Here is a 23,356-nt window from a genome sequence, read left to right as displayed (position 1 = left end):
TTTAGGTTTGTTTTGAAATTCATTTGGGGGGAATGCTGGTAGTTTTTGGTTATATAATAGTTATGGCTACTGGGGAATATCCTGAGTTTTGAGTTTCTAATGTAACTTCTTAGGAATATTTTTCTCGAGGTTGTAGATGGAGGCTATGGTAGTTTCATGTATTTTGAAGGATGATGAGGTGGAGATTGTATTTACATTTAATAGATTAGGAGATTGAGCAATTTACGACACTGGAGATTCTGGCTTTTTTAGTGAGGGTGTAGGAGTAGCTGTGTTACAAAGCTCTGTACCTTGATTGTGCTAGTAACTGGTTAATCACTGCTTATTGGTATTATGGTTGTATTAGAGGTTACTTGTGGAAATTAAATAGGAGTGGGCTTGGGGCTAATGAAGAAAGAAAACATATAACTTAATTAGGTCTTTTGGTCGGAGATTAGTGTTGAGATTTGAAAATAGGAAATGGATTTTGACAATACATTTTCTAGTGACATTAAGTATAATAATGATGCCGATTTTTGGCTTGCTGAAAGGTTGACAAACGGTGAGGGCTGGTGTATAGTAGTTGAAAAATATCTGAGAAGGTTTGAGAATTTACACAGGTTTGAAGGATGATCAAATTTTAAGTTTTGTATAATAATGTTAAGTACAGGTGCCAGTATAAGACATGAAGTAATCATGGCAAGGATTGGTAATTTGAGAGAGAGATCTGTATGCCTGTCCAAATGGTGTACAAAGTTCCAAACCAATTATCCTTCCTTACCCAGTCTGCTTTGTCTGAACATCAATGGCATGGCTATTACTATCACTAGGAGTACAAAGACACATAAACTAACTGGTAAATTATATATTACATGTTTATTAATGGTACAACTTTGATGTAAAATTTACATTTTATGAAAAAAATCAAAAATATTTACAAAATTTTGTAAGATAGATTTGCATTGTTCTAATTACAACTCAAAGTAGTAAATAATTCTTAAAAACTCACATGTTAGAGTTCTGTGTTTACAAATTCTTGGTTAAACAGACAGCTACAAAGTTTATCACTATACATAAGCAAGAACCAGCTTGCTAAATACATTTCCCATTGAAAATCTACTGGTCTTTTTTTATACCATTAGTGGGTTTTTAAATGAAAAAAATATATAAACTCATATGGCTTCAAAATTGTAACCTGCACCCAATACAAATTTATTTATTGACACTTGTTATGAAGACTGTGGTAACTAAGAAAGTGCAGAAGTTTAACCATTTCACTAACTTGTACATTTTTAGGTAATACTTGATTAAAAACCAACATGGTGAATTGAATATAACAGTGTCTGAATTCCAATAATAAAATATTAACTGCTCAAAAGCAGTTTGACTGCAATGCAGTTACAGTTAGGATTCCAGTAAGGGACTGTAAATTGGCATTTTAGAAAGCACAATATAAGAGTTAGAATTTCTAATTTTGCTCACTATTTAGTAAAGATGAACATTTTAGCATATTGTCTTACGTATTACTGTAGTCAAATCTAAATTTAGAATTGGGCTAACACTGAATATATAAAAAAGCACATATTGTGTTATATATATATATATATATATTGCTAATGAGATTTTCTGCTGTATTTAGTATATAGCAAGATGTTACATAAATGTCCAGTAGTAGGGATTTTATTTTCTGTAGTAGAGGTTTTATTTTCTGTAAAGCTTAACAGAACAATTAGTGGTTTTATATAAATTATCATATATATAACACAATTTATCACTTCTATGCAAAATGCAGGACACTGGTATTTATCCTTATAAATAAAATTCCCATCTGTAAATTATGAAACTTTGTCCAAAATATTTAATGCCTTCAATTAATCAGGATTTGCTATAAAGTTAAAGTTTTTACTATTTAATATTAGTTTAAGAAATGCTTAACCCAATCCATCACTTTAACTAATTGCCCTATTTTTAGCAGGTGGCAATTAAATAAGAATAGAAACATACGAATTGGTAATTTTTCCAGTCGTTGAAATGAAAACAAATGGCAGACTTCTCTAATGCCAAAAACAATCTTTTCTAAAATGTGTCCCTCACAAAATACTACAAAATTCATGGTCACAACACATTCAGTGAAACAAAAAGTGTACTTTCCACTGATAAACAGAGTGGAGGGAAATGCTAAATTCAGAGTTAAAGTTTCCAATTTGCCATTATAGTTTTTCAGAATTTGTTTTAAGATTTACATACTTTTGATAGGTTAAGGTCGAATATCTGAAAGTAATTTTTTTCCTTGTAAACATAAGCTATTAGGTATATTTCTCTTTCTAGTGGCTACCGTGTTTCATTAAAGAAGTGAGCCAGGGTTCTTAAGGATAATTATCCTTTAATTATTCTGATTTCCCTTCCTAATTCCAGCCAAAGTTATTTACAAAAATTGCAATTATGCTGTAAAAATGTTTGACCACCATAAGATTCTGAATAGGACATCCAGACTGAGAAAAAGTGAGGCACATTAATGAACACAAACTGGATAGGCACATTTCTGGTTTTTGTTATTGTTTTAAAAGGCACACATTATGCAATCCATATAAAAATAAATTAACTCTACAGCATTAATTCATCAAAACAATCACAACTTCTATAAAGTTACTAACTGCAGAAGTAAATCTCTCTGCTGTCTTTTGCAAGCTTATTTTAAAACACATTGCACTTGAGGATTAAAAAATCATATAAAACACCATTTACAGTTATATGTTTATAAGAATCAAATGATAAATTTTTTGCATACAACTCGGACTCTGGTCTGATTACCTTATGGCACATAACTCAATTTGATTGAGTGTTCTAAATTAACATTATCCAAAACATAGAATTCACGTTATGTTTATATCCATTCAATAGCAAACTTACGAAATTTCAAAACTATCTCTGACTCTAAAAATTTATGGAAAGCTAAATTATTTTGTGCTTGCTCTCCTCAAATTTTATGCCTGACATTACAATATAACCCCTTTTCTCAGTATAGACACTGAAGATAATTTAAAATTTCTACCTATGAGAACTTCGTTTTACTGAAAATCTGAATCAATGTGCTTCCTGAATATTGCAGTTGATTATTTACAGCGTTGAAAATCATTTCAGTGCTATTTCTTTCAATGACTCACTTCAAAGGTGCAATTTAATATTTGTAGTCAGCTCTCAACTATGTCTGTTTTAAAGGCATAATACAAGTTAGAATAGTGTTTGTAAAGGACAGATAATGCAGAATGGCAGGTCTCTACTACTCCCTTGAGCCAACCACTTTCCTAGGTCCATCAACAATCCGCCAGGTATCGTCCTGAAAAACACCAAGGAGACTTTTGCAATTACAATTTCAATGAAGTCAAAGGACTTTTGCTGTGGTTACAGGTACAGAACCCCAGTTCCCATCTGCTGTTTACAATACATCAGAATCAGATCCCAGCTGTTCAGCTATATTGACCATAGGTACTCTTTTCCAGGTGTGTCTCTCTACCTGGCACCTTGTACCAAAGATCAAAGAAAATTTTCCATGCCTTTAGATTAGAATACAAATGTTTCCCATGTGCATTAAAAGCTTGAAACCTCCCAACTTACCAGTGGCAAAGCGCTTCTTTACTAAGGAAAGCCTATAGCCAGTGCCTACAAGTTCAATATCCACTCCTGAGAGGGTACTTCCCTCGCTGAGGAATTGCACTGCAAGTGTTGTGGGTTTACTAGGTCCTTCTGAAAGATCAAATTTTGCTCTGAGGGACCCGGAACCTACAAGGAAAAGAATAAAGAACTTACATAGGGAAACACATTTCATAACAAAAAAAATCAAATGAGCAAGTAAGCTAAGCTACTGGGGGTGCCAAAAAAATGTACACAAATGGACACTTTAGTCAAAGTTGCTCAAGCAGTCATTCGCCGTAATCAGAAGTGTCTGGACGCTGATGGTAACCACTTTAATCACCTCTTGTAACTGCAGAAGTCAAACGTGACTTGTATTCATCTTTTGTTATTGGTATTGAGTATTACAATTTTAAGGTTTTTTTTTTTCCTTTTCTTAAAATGTGTACATTTTCTTGGCACCCTCTGCATTATCAGTCCCAAGCCAAATTCATGAAATGTGTACACTAAATGAATCATCATCCTGTTTCCAAATCAGACTTTATTGGTGGATCTGAATTTTCGTTAAGTAAATAATCTTAATCCATTCTTTTAACGTAATACAAATATCACAGGTGTTTGCTATTGAGATTCCTAAGCTACATGCATGAAAAGTGAATCAAAAGAGAAGGAAGTCAGTGAAAGTAGGTCAAAGGGAAGCCCTAGGAGGAATATGAGTAGGAATAAAGTCAAAAGGAAATGACCGCTGTACCATATCATGGGGGTGGGAGAAGAGCAAAAAGGGAAGACAGCTAAGATTAGGAAGAGCTACAGCAACATTACTATTTTCTAGTCACCTTTCTTTTTAAAATTTAACTGGTCTAACATGTGAAGTAGATATTTCTGAGGTGCTTTCTTTTCTATATAACCATTTATTCAACATACTTCATACCCAAGAGCATGGAAAAATACTAAACCAAATAATAATGATGAATATGATAAATGCCGTAAAAGAGCTCACAAAGCATGGGGCACAAAAGCACATAAAATGGTGGTGGGGGGTGATGGTGTGTATTTCAGGCAGAGGTAACTACAGGTATAGAGACTGGAGACCTGAGAAAGCGTGGTGCATTTCAGGGAACGGCATCTATACTAGAAGAGCTGGAGAACAGGAGGAGAGTGACGTAAGATGAGACTAGAATGTAGCAAGGAATAAGCTCTAAATATTTTTATATGCTGAGATAAAAAAAATAACTAAAGATAAGACAAAAACATTTCAGATGAGTGTTTTAGAAGAGGAGAGTGGCACAAGCTGCAAGGTAGGAAAACCAACTGAAAGTCAATAAAATAGTCTAGGACTCTAGGTGACAGGAAAAGGGGAAAAGAGGATCTGAACTAGGTGAAAGGAAAGGAAAGGAAAGCAGGAATGCACCTGTAAGATACTCAGGAGCTGGAAACAAGAGGTGAGAAAGGAGGAGTCTACCGGAGGTTACCAGGTTTCTGGTTTGGGAAAGTGGACAGATTTGCTACAGGAGTGACATTCTATGAATCCTTGCACGGAAGTTGAACATTAGAGAGAGAAATCTGGAAGAAAATATTTTAACACTGGTCCGCTCTATACTATTGTGTCTGGTCGAGATGAACTGCTGCCTAATTCTGAACCATTGTCCAAGCCCTCCTTAAACATCTACAATTGACACGCAATTCAATTCTGTGAAAGTTTGCCACAGGCTAAGAGCAGCCACCTTGGCAATCCTTAAGCTTCAGAATTACTTCCTGTCCCTCTCTGGGCAGAATGCCAGGATAGAAACAGATTTCTATTTTATAGTATTCAAATTTGGATATTTCTTTTTAAAGGCTGACCAAATCAAAACCACATTTATAGCATTTTTCCATTTCCTCACATAGACACCCTGATACCTGAATAGCAGAGGGAAACTATTAAAATAATCTGGTTAGAAAATCTGTCCTATTTTTGAGAAAACAAATTCCCTTGTTGGTATTTACAACAGCATAGTTTCATGAAATAGGGGGGAAAATACATCCTTTTCTTCCTTGCTAACTGGTTTTAAACCCTCAATTCAAGCAGGATTTCTGGCTTATTTCCAGTTTCAACTAGAAATTTCAGTTTTGTTCCCCCAAAAGCCATATAGCTACGTTAAAACTCAGTAGTCAGCCACCTGAAAATAAGCAACCAAACAGGCGCAGTAGATTAGCTTGATTATTTTACCCAATGTGTGGTTCTCTAGTAAAAGTCTGATTCAGCATGGCAGGTATAAATGAACAGACAATACAGATATGCTTCTGGTCCTTTATGCAGAAATACCTAGAGAAAAACTGATAATGTTTTATATGTTTTGATCACATTATGCTTAAAATGTTCAAAACAGAAAAAACTCTGCAAAACTTGAAAAACTGAAAAAACTACTTGGTAAGAAAAGTTACTGGAGGTTAATTAGGCATTCAAATGAGGGCAGGATAATTCTTTAAGAGAAAATGCAATTAATGTTAAACACTTGACTGTCCCAGGAATTGTATTCTAAATTGAGTCAGGGGACATACTAGGAGCGATCAGCTAGCACCTTTTCCTATGCACTGAGAACACAGAAGCAGACTTGGTGGGAAGAGGCAATTACTTCTTCTTAAAAAAATTATCACAGAATTGAAGGTTGTTGGCTAGTTGTTTTTTTTTCATACACTATGGTATAAGCTTTCATACATAAATTAGATGTCATTTCAGTGCTGATGGTTAGTTTTAATAAGGGGCAATGACCAGGAAAGTTTCCCTTAAGGAAGGTAAGAGTAGGCAAGGGGGTTTGTGAGTTTCAAGTGTACAATTCTGTAATAAATCACCTGTACACTGCACTGTGTGCTCACTACCCAAAGTCTAGTCTCCTTCCATCACCATACATTTGAGCCACACCTCTCTTCCCCTCTGGTAACCACTATACTGTTGTCTGTCTGAGTTGGTTTTGTGTGCTCGTTTGTTGCTTTGTTTTACATCCTACATATGAGTGAAATCATATAGTTCTTGTTTTTTCCCATCTGACTTATTTCACTTAGCATGATACTCAAGATCCCTCCATGCTGTTGCAAATGGCGGTTATTTCATCCTTATGGCTGGGTAGTAGTCCATTGTGTATATGTACCACATCTTCTTTATCCAATCATCTACAGATTGTTTCCATTTCTTAGCTACTATGAAAAATGTTGCAATGAACATAGGGATACAAGTATCTTTACAAATAAATGTTTTCAAATTTTGGGGGTAGATACCCAGAAGAATAACTGCTGGGTCGTATGGTAGCTCTATTTTTAATTTTTTGAGGAACCTCCTACTGTTTTCCATAGTGGCTGCACCAATTTACATTCCCACCAGCAGTATCTAAGGGTTCCTTTTTCTTCACAGCCTCTCCGACACTTGCTATTTCTTGTCTTGTTGATAACAGCCATTCTAACAGGTGTGAGACAGGAGCTCACTGTGGTTTGGATTTGCATTTCCCTTATAGCTAGTGAGGTTGAGTATCTTTTCATACATCTGCTGGTCATTTGTATATTTTCTTGGGAAAGATGTTCAGATCCTCTGCCCATTTTTTAATTGGACTGTTTATTTGTGTTGAGTTGTATGAGTTCTTTATATATTTTGCACATTAGCCCCTTATTGGAGGTATTGTTTGCAAATATCTTCTCCCATTCAGTTGGCTGCTTTTTTGTTTTGATAATGGTTTCTTATGCTGTACAGAAGCTTTTTAGTTTGATATAGTCCCCTTCATTTATTTTTGCTTTTATTTCGCAAGGGGGCTTTTTAAAGCCTGGAAGCTTCTACATGATTTCTGGGAGACTAAAGAGTGTGTTAAATCAGTTTCAATTAGTTATCTAGCTGGAATAGACAGTACTACTTCTTTATATTAGGTATTTTCTCTTAATGTTAGTATGTGAACATTAGCATTTAGTTTTTATAAAGTTAGAGCAAAACACTTTTCTTACAGAGAAAGCACATTCAATCTAGAGGGGAAAAAATATGTTCCGAATCTGAACTGGTCCACTCTTATTTAAGGGATGAACTTCCACCTAGTGGTCAATTCTAGAACTGAAGGCATGAAATTCCAGGAGAAAACTTTCTATAAACATGCCTTCTATAAACATGCCTTTAAAAAAATCCCTTTCAGTGACATCACATAGTAAACAAAAGCAGGCACACACTTACCTCCATTTTCTGATTTTTCAGAAACACCAGACAGTTTCCAAAAGGCTTTCATCTGTTCTGCATTCCTATAATCACAAATATCTTCAGATTAAATGACTAGTATTATATCTTATACATGGAGGGCACTCAATAAATAAATGCATTTTAAATATTTTGCTAGAACAACTAGAGTGCTAAATTTATTTCAAATATCACCTAGTGAAAATGTTTATGATATAATATAAATATAATGCTATATCTTTCTCAACAAATGGAATTTTACCAAATTACGTAATCCTTCTCTTTCCCACTGGTCAGAGAAAGAAAAACAATGTACCGGTGACAGTTCCTTCATTACTCAAGAACACACTTTTATTACTGCATGGTTAGAGTCTATACTAATATCAATAGAGAGGACGAGAGGTAGGTAAGAGATGGGAGTAATTAATACTACTAAACACTAATCAATCGGATAAGTATTCCTATAGATGTGCCAGATGCTATATTTAACCCTGATAAAATACTTACAATCTTTATTTTTTAAATGAAAAACAACAAAAAAATGTTTGGATAGGCTAAACAATTTGCCTAAGGGTAAAGTTGTCTTCAATGATTCAAGTGTGCGTGTTGACAGCAAAACTAGTTTTGTTTACTTTGGATTACGGCTACTGTGGCTGGACTAGTAAAATGAACAAATTTTTATAGCATGGTTTCTATGGAAAAATACACTAAAACTTTTCAAACATATGACAACTTTCAGAAGTTAGGCTCTCAAAGTTGGAGTTAAAACAGAAATTTCATAGGAATTCAGAAATCGACTCATTTACCATATTGCAGGAGGCAGGGACTGCATGTTTGTGACCCCTCCATCCACTGGGACCACCACCTGTATGTTGGAAAGCACACTCGGTGCCACCATCGCTTCTGGGTTGTACTTGTAATCCACTCGAAGATCTGTGGTGCCAGCAGTACATTTCCAATAGGTTGCAAGATTTAGAGGAGTGGACTGAATACCATTTGATGACACCTTTAACAAGAAAAACAATTATTTGGCCTGAAAAGTAAAAAAGTCATGTTAATGACATGTACACTTGAATACAGGAGTTCACAGAATCAAAAATAAATGAGGGAGCTGTCTTTTTCTAGGCAGAGCTCATCTCAAAAGATTAAGAGTCACTCTCAAAAAGTTTGGAGCTGGAATTACCTACATCAAAATTTCCATGGTGTTTGTTTAAAATGCACATTCCCCTGGCTCCATATGCCAAAAATCTGAGTCAACAGCTTAGGTACAGGGCCCAGAATTCAGCCATGTTATCAAGTGCTTCTTATTTATGCATGTAACGTTTGAATACCTCTCAATAGTCTACGTAGAATTCTAAGATTCTTTCTGAATTACAAGAATTTAGATTTAAAACAGAAAAACAGATGAGTTACCATGAAGTTATGCAAGCCTGAAACTGGAATACTTCCAACTTCAAATGTCTAATTTTAATCACATGAACCATGGTAAATAGTACGATTTCTTCTAATTCTGTAGTTCCTTGCTCAAATGCTTCCTTTCCAATGAGACCTACTCTGATGACCCTGTTTAAATTTACATTGAAAATGCAATTTTCCATACCTTATTACACACACATTTTCCTTTTTCCATACTACTTATTTTGTAACATGATATTATTTACTTCTTATGTTTACTGTCTATCTCCCCATTCTACTCCCAGCAATTAGTAAACACTGAATAAATGTTTGTTGAATGAATGATGAATATTTGGAATAAATTTTAAGCCAACTTGAGTGGCAGCAGCACTTTTTTACTCTAAGTATTTATCTCCTAGAAACATAAGCCATTTTAATAAAACTACCCTATTAAAAATTCAAACAATACAGAAATATAAGAAACAGCAAATTTATCCCTTGGCATTCTTACTCCCCACTGTTAACATCCTGGTACATATCCTTCTAGACTTTTTAGTCATATGTAAACATGGCTCCATCTCATTCTTTTTAATGGCTATAATTCATTTAATCAATCTCTTCCTCTGTGGACGTGTATGTATTTAGGTGGTTTCCAAACAATGTGGTAGTGAATATCCTTTGTACCTTATCTTCTTTTTTCCCCCCATCTGTGTGATTTCTGGAAGTGGAATTGTTGAATTAAAGGTTACATCTATTCAATAATCTAATAGAATTGCCTTCTACGAGATTCTATTAAACTGTACTCCTATTAACAAGTGGTCACAACGCTCTTAACACAGCCATCTTTTTTATTTTTATCAATCTAAAGGGCTAAAACTGGTATGTCGTTGTCTGATGTTCACTGCCCTGACTGCTACCGACATGGAGCACCTTTGTGTAAGCTGTCTATTATTGAGTTATTCACATTTTTTTACTAATTTACAAGGGCTCTTTTGAGTAAGCCTATTGGTCTATCTTATGTATTATAAATACTTTCCCCTCAGATAAAATAATGATTCTGTTAAGGGTTTGTTTGAATCAAATATTTCATACACAAATTTATTTTTGTGTCAAATATCTCATTTTCTTCTTGTATGGCTTCTGGGTTTTGTACCATACTTAGAAAGGTCTTCCACACTTTAAGATTTAAAAATGTAATAAAAATAATACATACATATACATACACACGCACATAAATACATATATTCACCCATGATTTATTTTAGTTATCTTTATGGTTTCATTTATTATCATTAAACCTTTGACATATGTGTATTTTATTTTGGTTAAAGATGATGAGTTAGGGATTCAGCTTAATTTTTCTCCATATCTCTAGCCTGCCACTTCAATATCACTTAACGAAAAACTCATCATTTTCACATTGCCTTGAAGTGCTACTTTGTCAAATAAACAATTTTCCATTTATCCTTAGGTCTATTTCTGTATATTCTAATTTGTTCCATTTATCTGGCCATCTACTGCTGTGCCAGTTCCAAACTATTTTAGATACTGTCACCTTATAATAATTTTCCCATTAAAACATTACTCCACATTACTGTTTAAACCATTTCTTAACTCATTCTTCTAAGCTTTATTTTTCCAAAGAACTTGAAAATGACTTTCAAGTCTCCCAACACAAATACATAAACACTTCTACTGGGTTTCTGATCAGGATTACATTAAACTTTTAAGTCTTCCTTTGAATGAATCAAGTATTCCTTTCTAACTATATTCAAGTCAGTAGAGACTGTGTTATGTTTCTTCCTAGTTAGTTTCTTTACTGTGAATATTTTGCCCCATTCGTTTTTCTGTTTATTTCAAAAGCTACTAATTTTTAAACTGACCACTGTACTAAATTCTCCTGTATCAAATAGATTTTCAGTTGATTCTCTTGAGTTTCCCAGGTATATAATATCACCAGTAAGTAACAACAATTTTGGTTCCTCCTTTCTAATATTTATTGCCGCTTATTTTATTCTCCTATCTAACTGTACTAACACATACTGAAAGATCTTATATGATAACAGAAATAACGGTTGTCTTTGCCATTCCTGACTTTGGCTGCCTGCTTTAGGTGTTTCATTATTAAGAACGATGCTGTTGGTCTTTTCAGGTTAAGGACACATTCATTTCTATTTACTCAGTATTTTAATCAAAAATAGATGATGAATTTGATCAAATTAGTCAAAATCTCTATAGGCTTATTAACAGATTTTCCGATTTTACAACATCCTTGCATTCCTGGAATGAACCTCATTTGGCCATGACATACTCATTTAATGTTATTTGTTAATGTTTTAATTTAGGATTTTTTTTCAATGACTCACCTGATACTTTAATACATCTACATTATAATAAGAAGCAGCTGGATTTTGCTCTGATAGTTTCTTGAGGTAGACAGTAACAGCTTGCATGTTCATCCAAAAATCTTTTGTGTTAGAATCACACTGTGATGGATCACTGCATGTATAAGAAATATTTTTGTTATTTTATTTGACTTTATCCTTTACCTATGTGTAGTAATTTGGTGACTTGGGAAAGACTAGTAGCAAGGAACCAAAAGGTAGGAAGAGGGAAAACTAAAAATAGGGGATAAAGAAAAAAACATAACAGAAGCTTGCCTGAAAGATGAGAAGATGGATAGTAGAGAGGGATTTAACAATAATTACCACCACCACCAAAAACAAAACAAAACACAGAAAGTTGTTCAATCATAAGAAATAATTTTGGTACTATCTTCAAATTAAATTATTATTGCTTCAAAGCAAAAGGAAAAATTTCTTAAAAAGAAATTTCACCTTCAAAACAAAAGTACACAAACCTGAATACAAGTTGTGCATTTGGAAGAATTTGCTCTAGTCTGCTGATATTTTTCACCCTGAAGCATAGCACAGCTGGAGATGGATTGCTCGTGAAAACTTTAATAATTCCACTTGGAAATGATATTGTCATGTCACCAGTGATCTTCACAATACACCTGAAATTGGGGATTTTGAAAAATTTTAGTAGTTTAAATTTAAAGCATATTTAGTTTAAAAAGGACTTTATATATATTATAATTATGAATAAATTTTTTCATCTTCATTATAAAAAAAAAATGATCCTGCGTGAAATGACATACTCAGTTAGCATCATCTTTCCCTAGAATTAAACTCCAAACACAAATGCAGGCACACTGAAAACGTCCCTCTACTTGTCGGCTGAACCCATCCCCTGGCAGTCCTGGAAGGTAACACTATCCCCAGTTGTAGCTACTTTCCCCTCCAGGCTCTACAAAATACTGGGCCTGACGCTGGCAGGGTAGATGTCCTCCTTGTTCCTCACTGACTCCTCCAACTCTAGATTCCTTCTTCAGTCCAAAAAACCTCCCACTTCTTTTGAAACTCATACCACTGAATTATACTACTCACTAGCTCATCCCTTCCAAGTCATCTTTAACATTCCCTTTTCATTTTCTGAAAATTTTAGCTTCTGACCCAGTGTGTGGAGTAGTAGTATAGTGATAGACCATTATATTTTCAGTGATTTCAATATCCACACAGATAATCCTTTCAATACTTTGGTCATCTTACCTGACAACTCTACTACATTCCCTAGTTCTTTTCATAACTTCAACCTTATTCCCTCTAACCTGCAATATTCCCACCCCATACTCACAACCAATGAGTTTACTTTAAATTTTACTGAGGAAATAAGAACCTTCTCATAACTCTCACTACAAAACTCCTAACCTACTTGACTCTGATGATCAATCAGTCTATGCACATAAGGCCAATCCCATCACTTTTGCACTGAAGCTCCTGTAACAAAGGACTTCACTCATGCAACTGTCCCCTCTCTTTCCTGCGGGTTCAATTTTTTCCCATAAATACTGGATTTTTCCCAACACAGACATGCTAAAACGAATCTAATCTTAAACACCAAAATTAATAAAAGTCTCCTTTGATTCTATCATCTCTCCTGTTACCCTATTTCTCTGCTTCCACTTGGAGCAAAACATCCTGAAAGAGTTAACTATATTTGGAGAGAGCAAATGGAGACTATTATTTGCATCATCTCCTGCTCCTCAACTCCCTCCTAGCAGGCTTTTGTCTCCACCACTCTACTAAAATTGTTCTTGTGAAGGCAACCAATGACTTCCAAATTGCCAATGGTCACTTTTTCTTGACCTGTCAAGCAGCATCAGGTACAGCTGCATGCCTTCCTTCATGAAAGGATTTATTCAATCAGTTTCTAGGACACTGCTCTGCTGGTTCTTTCCTCACCTCTCTTGCTGCTTGCTGTCTCAAACTCTTTTGCTGGATCATTCTTATCTTCCTGTTTCCTAAACTGTGGAGACCAGGACTTAGTTCTCGTCAGATCTCTTCTCTACTCTCTAAGGCCCCTGGCTTTAAGTTATTATATACAAATTAATGACTACCAAGTATTTTATCTCTAGCTTGAACCTATGTCTTGAACTTCAGAATCATGAATTCAACTATCAACTCTACAATCTCACTAAGTTGTCTTAATAAGTACTTCACACTTAGCAATCTACTCTCTCAGCAAATCTTGATAATTGTTTTCAAAACATATTGAGAATCGCATTACTACTCACCATCTCATCTGCTAATACCGATACAGAAGTCACCGTCATCTCTTCCCTGGACTTCTGTGGTTAACTCTCTCTGCATCTACTCTGGCGCCCTCCAGTTTATTCTCTTATGTAGCAGCCACAGTGCTCTTTCAAAAACATGAGTAACCTCATCACTCCTCTGCTTAAAAGCCTCCACTGCCTTTGCACCTCACTTAAATTAATTCCAAACTTCTTATTGTCTACAATGCCCAACCTGATCTGGTCCCTCTACGGGTTTCTCTTTGACTGTGCTCCTCCTTGCTTACTTCTACTAGTGACATACGTGGTTCTTGCTGTTTCCTGACTATGCCAAGCATGCTTCTACCTCAGTCCCGTACACTCACTGGAATGCTCTTCTCTCAGGTACTTGTGTGACTTACTCCTCGATGTCCTTCAAACATCTGTTTACATTAACCTCCAAAAGGTTTTCTCTGATCATTCTATCTAAAATAGTAGCTGTCCATTGTAATTCTCCATCCCCTCACCATGGTCTATTTTTCTTCATAGCATATATCAATGACCCTACTTTGCATAACATTACTCATTCAGTATACATTCAGTCATCTAGTATTTGAGTGTGTACTATGTGCAAGACTTTAAGTGCTGAGGATACTTTAGTAAACAAAACCAAGTTCTCTCCTGAGCTTGCATTATTATGAGAGAAAACTAATTAATCAAAGAAACTATTTCTTTCCCAAAAATGCAAATTCATAACAGAGTCTTATACATAGGAAGCACTCAAATATTTGATGAATGAATGGACGTATGTTGAATGAATAATGTTGCATGAAAAGCAATGGTGGTCATTCACTCAAACATTTTCTTAAAATAAGGAGGTTAAACCAATCATTTTTCTCATATTCAACATGTATTCTAGGTGTCTCTTGCAAATGTCACACTTTTGCCAAAGACATCTATTGGTCCAAGATTCAGAGTTCTTTCTAGCCCCATCTAAATCATCCTGCTCAGTAGATACGTAAGGCAACTGATGTCATTGTGGTCAAAAAGCCTGAACAAGAATGTAAATAACCTGGGGAAAAAGCCATCACTACTGCTGGTTATAGTGACTTTTAAATTTGAAAGACAATCCCTATATGACTGTGTCTGATTGCAAAAGGCAGGTAAAGAAGTAATGAAAATCCTAATCTACAGAATCAAATATAACTCTTAAAAATTTACCACCAAGCCTTCGCCACCCCTAACACACACACACACACACACACACACACACACACAGAGTCTTTTTAAAACTAACTTGGTGGGATCTGCTCCTTTAAAGTATGCATTGACAGATTCTGTAAGGGCAATTGCCACAGGTAAAGTGTCCTGATTTCCAAGGCTGACCGGGCTGGGACCTCGTGACACACCTAGAACACATACATTTCATTTGTTAAATCCTACAGAAAGACATTTATCAAATACCAAGACAGGTAGTTTCACAATGTTAGCTTTTCACAAATAACTCTATTACTGGTTTCAATGATGCCCCAAGTATAAATTTGGAGGTTAAAAAATATAGCATACAACAAATTGGAACATAATACAAAAGACAAAAAAATTAGGAAAACATATCACAGTGATTCTTCTTTTAAATGTAATAACACAGAAGGGTTGGGTTAAGGAATGTCAGAAGGAAAAAGCCCTTCACCTGAAGAGCTAAAATTACCAAAATATCGCTTCAAAAATCATTAAAATACTAAATTATTTCAGGTTCTACCAATCATATAGGTCAGTGCATTAAATGGATTTTTGTGTTTAAACTACTTCTATCCATTAGCTATTTCTAACTGAGCAGTGTAATGTTTCATATACTACTCATTCTTATAGTTCTCTTACCTCTTATTTGTCTAATGCTTGTATTATATTCCCACATTACCTTGCCTCAATAAATAACATTCCTGACATAAAGTTCATTCAGATAAGACACCTTTAAGTCAAATCATAATAAAGCATACTGTTTTAAAAGAATATAATGTAAACAAATTTAAATCCATGCATGTGTTCAGGTTTTGGGTTTTTTCTTTTTTCACATAAATAATCTGGTTTACTTCATAATAGAAAAACCCCTTCAAAATAGTGAAGGGGTTCTTTTTTCCCCCCTTTTCCCAGATATACTCTTCCCATTTATGCCTCACCACTATTGCTACTGATTGGAGAGTGGAGTGTCTCATTTAATATATAAAACCGTGTTTCCCCGAAAATAAGACCTAACTGGAAAATAAGCCCTAGCATGTTTTTCAGGATAACATCCCCTGACTATAAGCCCTAATGCATCTTTTGGAGCAAACGTTAACATAAAATCCGGTCTTATTTTCGGGGAAACACGGTAGGTGATGCAATTTGTAAAAATAAATCAACAGAATAATTATAATTCATTTTATTTAAACAATGAATAACCTAGATAAGCATACATCACTGAAATTTGAATGTATGCTTTTGATATATAAATGTTGCACAATGTTCATAGGCATTAGATATTTTTATTGCAGATTACCTATAGTGAAGGACTGAGTTACTTTTGAGATACCTGGAGGATTAATTCGGACAAAAATCAGTATTGGCTTTCTCGGCCTTACAACTAAACCTGACATCCTACAAATAGTGAAAAACATGTTTTTGTGAGGTTTAGAGGCCAGGAAGAGTTTGTGGTATTTGAAACTTTTGAAGGAATTTTGATTTAGAAGGTTCTGTAGAGTTAGAAAAATAGCTCAGTGACTAAAAATACATGGGAACAAGAACTGCTGTTTCTAGGCTACTGGGAAAAGTAACCCCCACCCCAAACAAGACAACTTAAAATTTCATATGAAAATTAAAAACTCAATATAAAAATTTATTCACAAAAATCACAACAGCTACTTTACTAGCCCCTAATATGTGCCAGACACTTTGCTGAGGAGGCATGAAAAAAATGTTGCCTTTTTGAACGTGGTTTTGCAAAGCAGGAGCACAGTTTGTTGGTAAGGGATGGGATGGACTGATGCAAGAACATGAAAATGAGCCTGAAGAAGTGTTTATGACCCAGAACAGGGCATGGAGAACCTTTAACTTCATCATTTTGGCTCTAAAAACTACTGGAAATGTTTAAGAGGAACATGATTAGGTTTTTCTTTTAGTAAGATCACACTGAACACAAGGTAGATTCTGGACCACAGAGAAAATTAGCTGGTGGCAGGGATTCCAGTTTAGATCAGGTGAGAATGGTGTACGTGAAAGATAAGGGCCTGACCAAGTGTCAGGAGTTTAGGGGACGTGTGTAAGAAAATGTTATGTGAAAAAGGCAGACTAAGTATAAATTCACTGATTACAACTATGCAAATACCTGTTTGTGTACTAGGGAAATTTCACTGTAAATCTAAATTCAATCAGCTTTTTGAAAAAATTATTGTTCTAAACTAAAGGGTCATTAGAAATTCAGGAAAGCATATTTTCAGAGCAAGATGAAGGCTATAATCTTTTACTAAAGAAAATCATAGTTTCTTAAATACGCAATTAGTTTTTTCCATTAAATAACCTACACATTTGGGTGTGTACACACAGTCAGGGGTAACATTAATGTCTGCTACTGCTTTCACATAGAAAATCAAAATAAACCTACAAAGTTATTCTTTTCAATTATCCAATTTGGGCATATAAAATGAGAGTTCTTGAAATAGTTTCCTCATAAACTGTTAGGCCCACTATTCAAATATTGGCAAGTAGAGAAAAGTACTGAAAATTAGGCAAAAATTTCAAAATCCACTGACCATTTTGGCATATCCCCGTTTGTATTTCCTATTCCTTTCAAGATTATATTGCATACACATACTATAAAAAAATGTTTGACACAGGAAATATGTACTTAAGTCCTTAAAAAAGTCCAAATTTATATGACGAATGAATCATTTTCTAGAAATAAAAAATTCTTTGTATTCTTTATAAGGATAGTATACATTTCAATTTTGGTTTAATTGCTCCATATTTAAACAATTGTATGTTTTGAAAATGCAGACTATATATAGCATTGAGGGTAAGTAAGGGGTACCTTCCCATTACAGTCAACGGACATTTTTGTGAAATTCCTTTTGGCTCAGGAGTAAAAAACAAAGGGTCACTCCCAACTATTTCCTACCTCTGTGCCTCTAACTTCAGCTCACTATATGAATGGTTTTCATATGATAGCCTTTCCTCTGGTAGTTTAGGTATTGTCATTTTTTTTAACTGACACAGTCTTTCTGCTTCTTTTATAATCACTTTATCTCTGGTTCTCATAAATTTAGAGTTAAGATTTACTGATATTTCTCAATGTTGAGAGAAAAGCAGGGAGACGGAAGGTAATGCAAAAACACTATTTTATAATTGGGGATTTGATATCAATGGAGTCTCTACAGCAACTGGATATAATTAGTACAAAATTGAGATAGTTAAACCTTAGAGTTATTCTTGATTTCTGAGACACAATACATTGCTGGAAAAGGAAAAATTAAAGTATTTTAGATACACTTTAGGATCATTAGTTAACACATATATTTGCTTTCAATACAATACCTTGTGAAGTCTCACAGTGCTTTTCAATTTCAGAGAGTGTCCCAATCAAATTATCATCTTCTATCATATTTAAATAAAACAAAATATTGCAGGAAAAGAAAATTCTTTCAAGAAACAAGAGGAATCAAAAATTTATATCTAAACAAAGAGCTGAATATGCATAATAAAGAATTTTTTAGGTAGATTTAAAGAACCTTTGTTGTACAAATCCACATACATCTGCCTGCCTGTGTCATCACTGTCACCTACTTGTGGTTCTCCTATTGCCCACATTGGCTCAAACTAAAAACATATGTACAAAGCTAATTTTGGTTTAGACCACCTGCCTTATTTCTAATAGGACCCATCTGTTTTTTATGACTAAAATGTAGATTCTGCAGAAACAAAAATTTAAAAAACCACATATACAAACAAAAAATAATGAAGTGCTCTTACAACAAACAAAAAGACAAACTTATTAGACATGTTGTGTTTACATGAAGTTAAAAGATGGGAAAAATACTGTGTTCATAAAGGTATATAAAATAAGATTGGTAACATGTTTAGAAATTTAGAAATCATTTTTTCTCATTGAACCTTTATTACTTATGCCATTTTTACAATGGTCATACACACAAGATGCATTTATCCTGTGAGTTTTGACACATAAAATTATATATAATTAAATCAGCTTAATTAGGGCTGCGATTCTCAAACTTAGCATGCATCATAATTACCTGGAAGGTCTGTTCAAGGATTGCGAGCCCCACTCCCAGAGTTTCTGATTTAAAAGGTCTATTTCTAGTAAGTTTCCAGGTGATGCAGACAGATGCTGCAGGTCAGGGGGCCACACCTTGAGCACTAATGAATTATGCTGAGTTAATACAAATCAGTGATTTACATTATCAAGGATAAACCTATTATTACTTAGAAGCACAGCAATGGGAACTGTTATAATTCTGGTAGGAAGTTGTTGCTCCTGAAACACAGCTGCTTTAAGTGGCTTTGTGCTTTGTTTACCATACTAACAGTGGGTGAGAAAGGTAGTAAGAATTTGTAGGAAGAATTGAATACAGGTGATGACAGAAAAAACTCTGAGCAAAATCTAGATGTAATACTGAATTTTTTCGGTGAGGTTTAGGTTTGTATAACTATACCCTAATATCTACTTTTAATTCTTTATGATTTGAGTTCTTGTAGAAAAATGTAATTCATTGCAAGCATAAAACCCTTTTCTTTCATTGAATCAATTGTTTTTAAAACACAAACTTTCTTAGGAATGCAAGTATCAGGCCACAGTAGAAAGGCGTACATTATATTTTGCCTTCAACTACAGTATTTTTATTGGTAAATAGTTTATACATTTGATGCATTCTTAACAGTGCTAACCATGGGTAAAATTCTCCTGTTCAGATAATATAAACTGTAAAAGAAGAAAAGAAAAATGTGGCTTGTTTCATCATGCCAGGTGTGTTTCCAGAAAACCAAAAATTTCATCACCATCCCATTAAAAAACAAACAACAAAAAAACAAAAAAACAAAATAACAAAAAAACAAACAACAAACTCGGCCTGATCATATTTTGGATTTTAACTTTCACATGTAACCAATGATAATCACTTACCTACTGTTGGAGTATTGGCAGCACTTAATGAAGCAGAAGATGAGATAGAGGAAGAACTTTCTGCCCGCGCTAAAGGAGCGGCGGGAGGTGGGCTGGTATTGGCAGTTACAGGTGGGCTGAATGGCCTGGGCTTAAAAACAAAAAGTTGTTTATCAAAATGGTAAAATAATTCCTGTTACCAGAAAAGATTTTTAGGTATCAGGTAAGTTTCATTTTAATATACTAAACCAAATTGATTGTGTAAGTTATAATTCAAAATTAGAGATGCCATAGGTTAAATAATTTTTGGGAATGTATTAAAAGCTGAAAAGGCTATTCTAAAATAACGCTGTCACAGTGTGAGGGATATTTATGATAAACATCTAAGTATTACTTTGTTCTGTGCACCTGAAACTAATAAAAATAAATTAATTTAAAAAAAAGTTCATCCAGAAGAAAATAAATAAACTAACGCTGTCAAGAGAATCTTTGTACATAAAACATTTTCTGTATTTCAAAAGGTGTGCTTAAGATAGATTCTAAGAAGTTAATGATTAAACAGTATGAAAGCTTTTCATACATATTGCCAAACTGCTTCCCAAAAGGATTACTGACCTTAGCCTACTGCCTAAGAATACAAGAAAACATTTCTCTGTATCCTTGCTAGCAATGAATGGATGAACCTCAGAAGAGGGAAAGAAAACAATTTTTTAAACTTTTAGCTAATTTGATAAAAATAAAATTTGCATTTTCCCTTTTATGAGCTGTATGTACTGGGGGTGCCAAAAAATGTACACATTTTAAGATGATGTTATCTATGTATTACTTTACAAAGTTCAATTGAATTACAGAAGCAAGGTATAGTATGAGGTTCTCTCAAAAGATGGTGTTAATCAAATGAATGCTTATTTATTGTATTACAGTTTTAATACAGTTTTTTTCCTTTCTTAAAATGTATACACATTTTTTTGGCACCCTCTGTATTATCTTTGTCCGATTTAGTTTTTGGAGGTCTTAGTATTTATTACCTGAGCTTTCACTAACCCTTTGCTTTATTTGCTACCAATATTTTCTCCCTAAATATTGCCTGCCCTTAGACTTAACACTGATGGAAAACTCATCCTGACATTCACCCATGGCAGTGCAGTTTGTATCTGCACTTAGGAGAAAGAGGCATGCCATGCCCACGCTTCCACTGACTGCTCCTCTGCCAACTAGCTATGCCTGGACTCAGCACTAGATTGCCTCATTTTTTGCTATGGCATTTTGTATACTAAATCCACCTTGTTTGGGGAAATTCTTCTGGGGATCTATCCTGGATCCAGTTCTGGTTCCCATCCTGTTTGGTTTTTTTTTTTTAAACTGCATCCAAAGGGTGCTCTGAGGTTAAAAAAAAAAAAAAAAAAAAAAAAAATTGCCTGCCCTTTACTTTTGGTGTTTACAGATCTGTCCACATTTTCCTTTGTAATTTGTTTTAATAAGTCCTTACTGAGAAAGTTAACACCATACAGAAGTTTGAGAAAATGTTAATCCTACTATCTTCCTACTTTTCTACTTAAACATAAAAACAAATATGAAAAATAACACCAATTCATTTATCTTTTACCTTGGTGAATGAATTTTTTTCGTTCCAAATTCCTAATTGTTCCAGGAATACAGTAGCAATACTTCCTGAGGTGTTTCACTTTTAAAATAAGGCATATTTAGCTTAATTAAAAATAACCTTTTTCTGCTTATAGAAGTATTAAGCAAATACAGTATTTCGTGCCTACTATGTGTCAGGCCATGGGTTACGTACTAGATACAAAGCAGAGAACAAAAAAGACACTGTTCCTGTCCTTGGTTATTTGAGGGACTTGAAAAACAAAAGCTAAAAACAAAAACCTTGTTAAGCATTCATACACTAAAATTAGTCAACTCTTCTTTGCATGAACATAAACTTATAGGTACACACTTTTACAAAAATTAGAAAGTACTGCCCAAAGTGTTTTACAATTAGTAACCCCCCTATCCTCCATTAACTACTTTAAAACTATTAGTTCCAGAGAATGGCTTTTGATGACTCATTATTATGGAAAATACAGTTGTGTGTGTATGTATATACAGATGGGGGCAGTACAGGACATGAGGCAAAACAAATATTCAATTCAACAGCCGATGTGAAACCTACAAGCTTGGAAAAGTCTTGAAATCAATTACTGTGGGGGACATGTCGCCTGTGTCAACATGGCCTCATGACCAATATAATGGGTCTGCATTTTCACAACTTAGAATGTGCATTTTGTAATTTTTTAGGAAAAGGCAAATACAGCTCTTTTCTTAAGCAGTTTTCTCTTGTTTTAGAATGGCACTGTCTAGTACTGTAGCTACTAACACCTGCAATGTGGGCTAGTCCAAATTTGAGATGAACTGTAGAATACGCAGTGGATTGTGAAGACTTAGCATACACAAAAAGAATGTAAAGTCTCAATAATTTTTATACTGATTACATGTTAAATTGAAATTTTCTATATATGGAGTAAAAGAAAATATATGAATCTCACTGTTTTTAGTTTTTCAATGTGGCTACTAGAAACTTTAAAATTATAGGTGTTGCTTGCATTATATTTCTATTGGACAGCGCTGCTTAAGAACAGTGGTTCTCAAACAGCACCCATCAGAATCACTTGGAGGGCTTGTTAAAACACAGTTGCTGAGCCACTCCCCAGAATTTCTGATTGTATGGGGTGGAGCCAGAGAAACTGAATTTCTACCAAGTTCCCAAGTGATGCTAATGATGCTGGTCTTGGGACCACACTTTGAGAACCACTGTTCTAGAACAATGAGGGGGTCTCGGTAGGGGTGTGGTTATAGACCCTTTCAGAAAAATGCACACACAAGCATGCAAGGAAAAGGGCACTTCAGTGTACAGCTACAGAGAATTCAAATCAGCACAACCTTTCTGTGGGTAATACAGCAATAATCACCAGGGGTCTTAGAAAAGTGCATACCATTTTTTAGCTCATGGATTTCACTTTTAAAGTTTTACTAAGGAAATCATTTCTGCAAAGAAGTAAACATAAGAATATTCATTAAGAAACTTTATAATGAAAACTTGGAAATAAACTGAATGTCAAATAAATTTCTAAAAACTTTTGGAATTTTAATGTTGATAGTGGTATAAAAAATACAGTATTTATGCTCTGCAGCACTTCAAATAGTGTCCCTGAAGCCCTCAGAGAGTGGTTTCCACAAGGCTCTCAAGGCTGGGCAGGGAGAGAAGGGTGATGTGAAGGATTCAACTACAAAAGTCCCACTTTTACTTAATTAATAGACTTACAAGATTATTTGACAAAGGATTCTACCACTTTAAAGAAGTCTGAAAACTATGGAATAATTCATGATATAGAAAGACATGCCTAAAATA

At 34.4% G+C, this 23,356-nt stretch overlaps 1 protein-coding gene across 1 annotated transcript in view; it reads right to left on the bottom strand.

Moving 5' to 3' along the window:
* Positions 1-836: 836 nt before the first annotated feature.
* Positions 837-23,356, bottom strand: part of FCHO2 (FCH and mu domain containing endocytic adaptor 2) — a 106,735-nt gene continuing 84,215 nt past the window's right edge. The window contains exons 19-26 of the mRNA XM_088796565.1: positions 19,972-20,101; positions 15,100-15,211; positions 12,051-12,206; positions 11,557-11,689; positions 8,602-8,801; positions 7,796-7,860; positions 3,595-3,759; positions 837-3,316 (exon numbers count right to left, since the gene is read on the bottom strand). Coding sequence (XP_088652691.1) covers positions 3,294-3,316; positions 3,595-3,759; positions 7,796-7,860; positions 8,602-8,801; positions 11,557-11,689; positions 12,051-12,206; positions 15,100-15,211; positions 19,972-20,101 — 984 coding nt within the window. The 3' untranslated portion in view covers positions 837-3,293. The remainder of the gene's footprint in view (positions 3,317-3,594; positions 3,760-7,795; positions 7,861-8,601; positions 8,802-11,556; positions 11,690-12,050; positions 12,207-15,099; positions 15,212-19,971; positions 20,102-23,356) is intronic.

This window comes from Rhinolophus sinicus, chromosome 3, assembly GCF_057876585.1.
Source record: "Rhinolophus sinicus isolate RSI-liver-muscle chromosome 3, RSI-T2T, whole genome shotgun sequence".
Lineage (NCBI taxonomy): Eukaryota > Metazoa > Chordata > Mammalia > Chiroptera > Rhinolophidae > Rhinolophus > Rhinolophus sinicus.
Note: the sequence above shows the minus strand (reverse complement) of the source record. Positions and strands in the feature narration are given on the sequence as shown.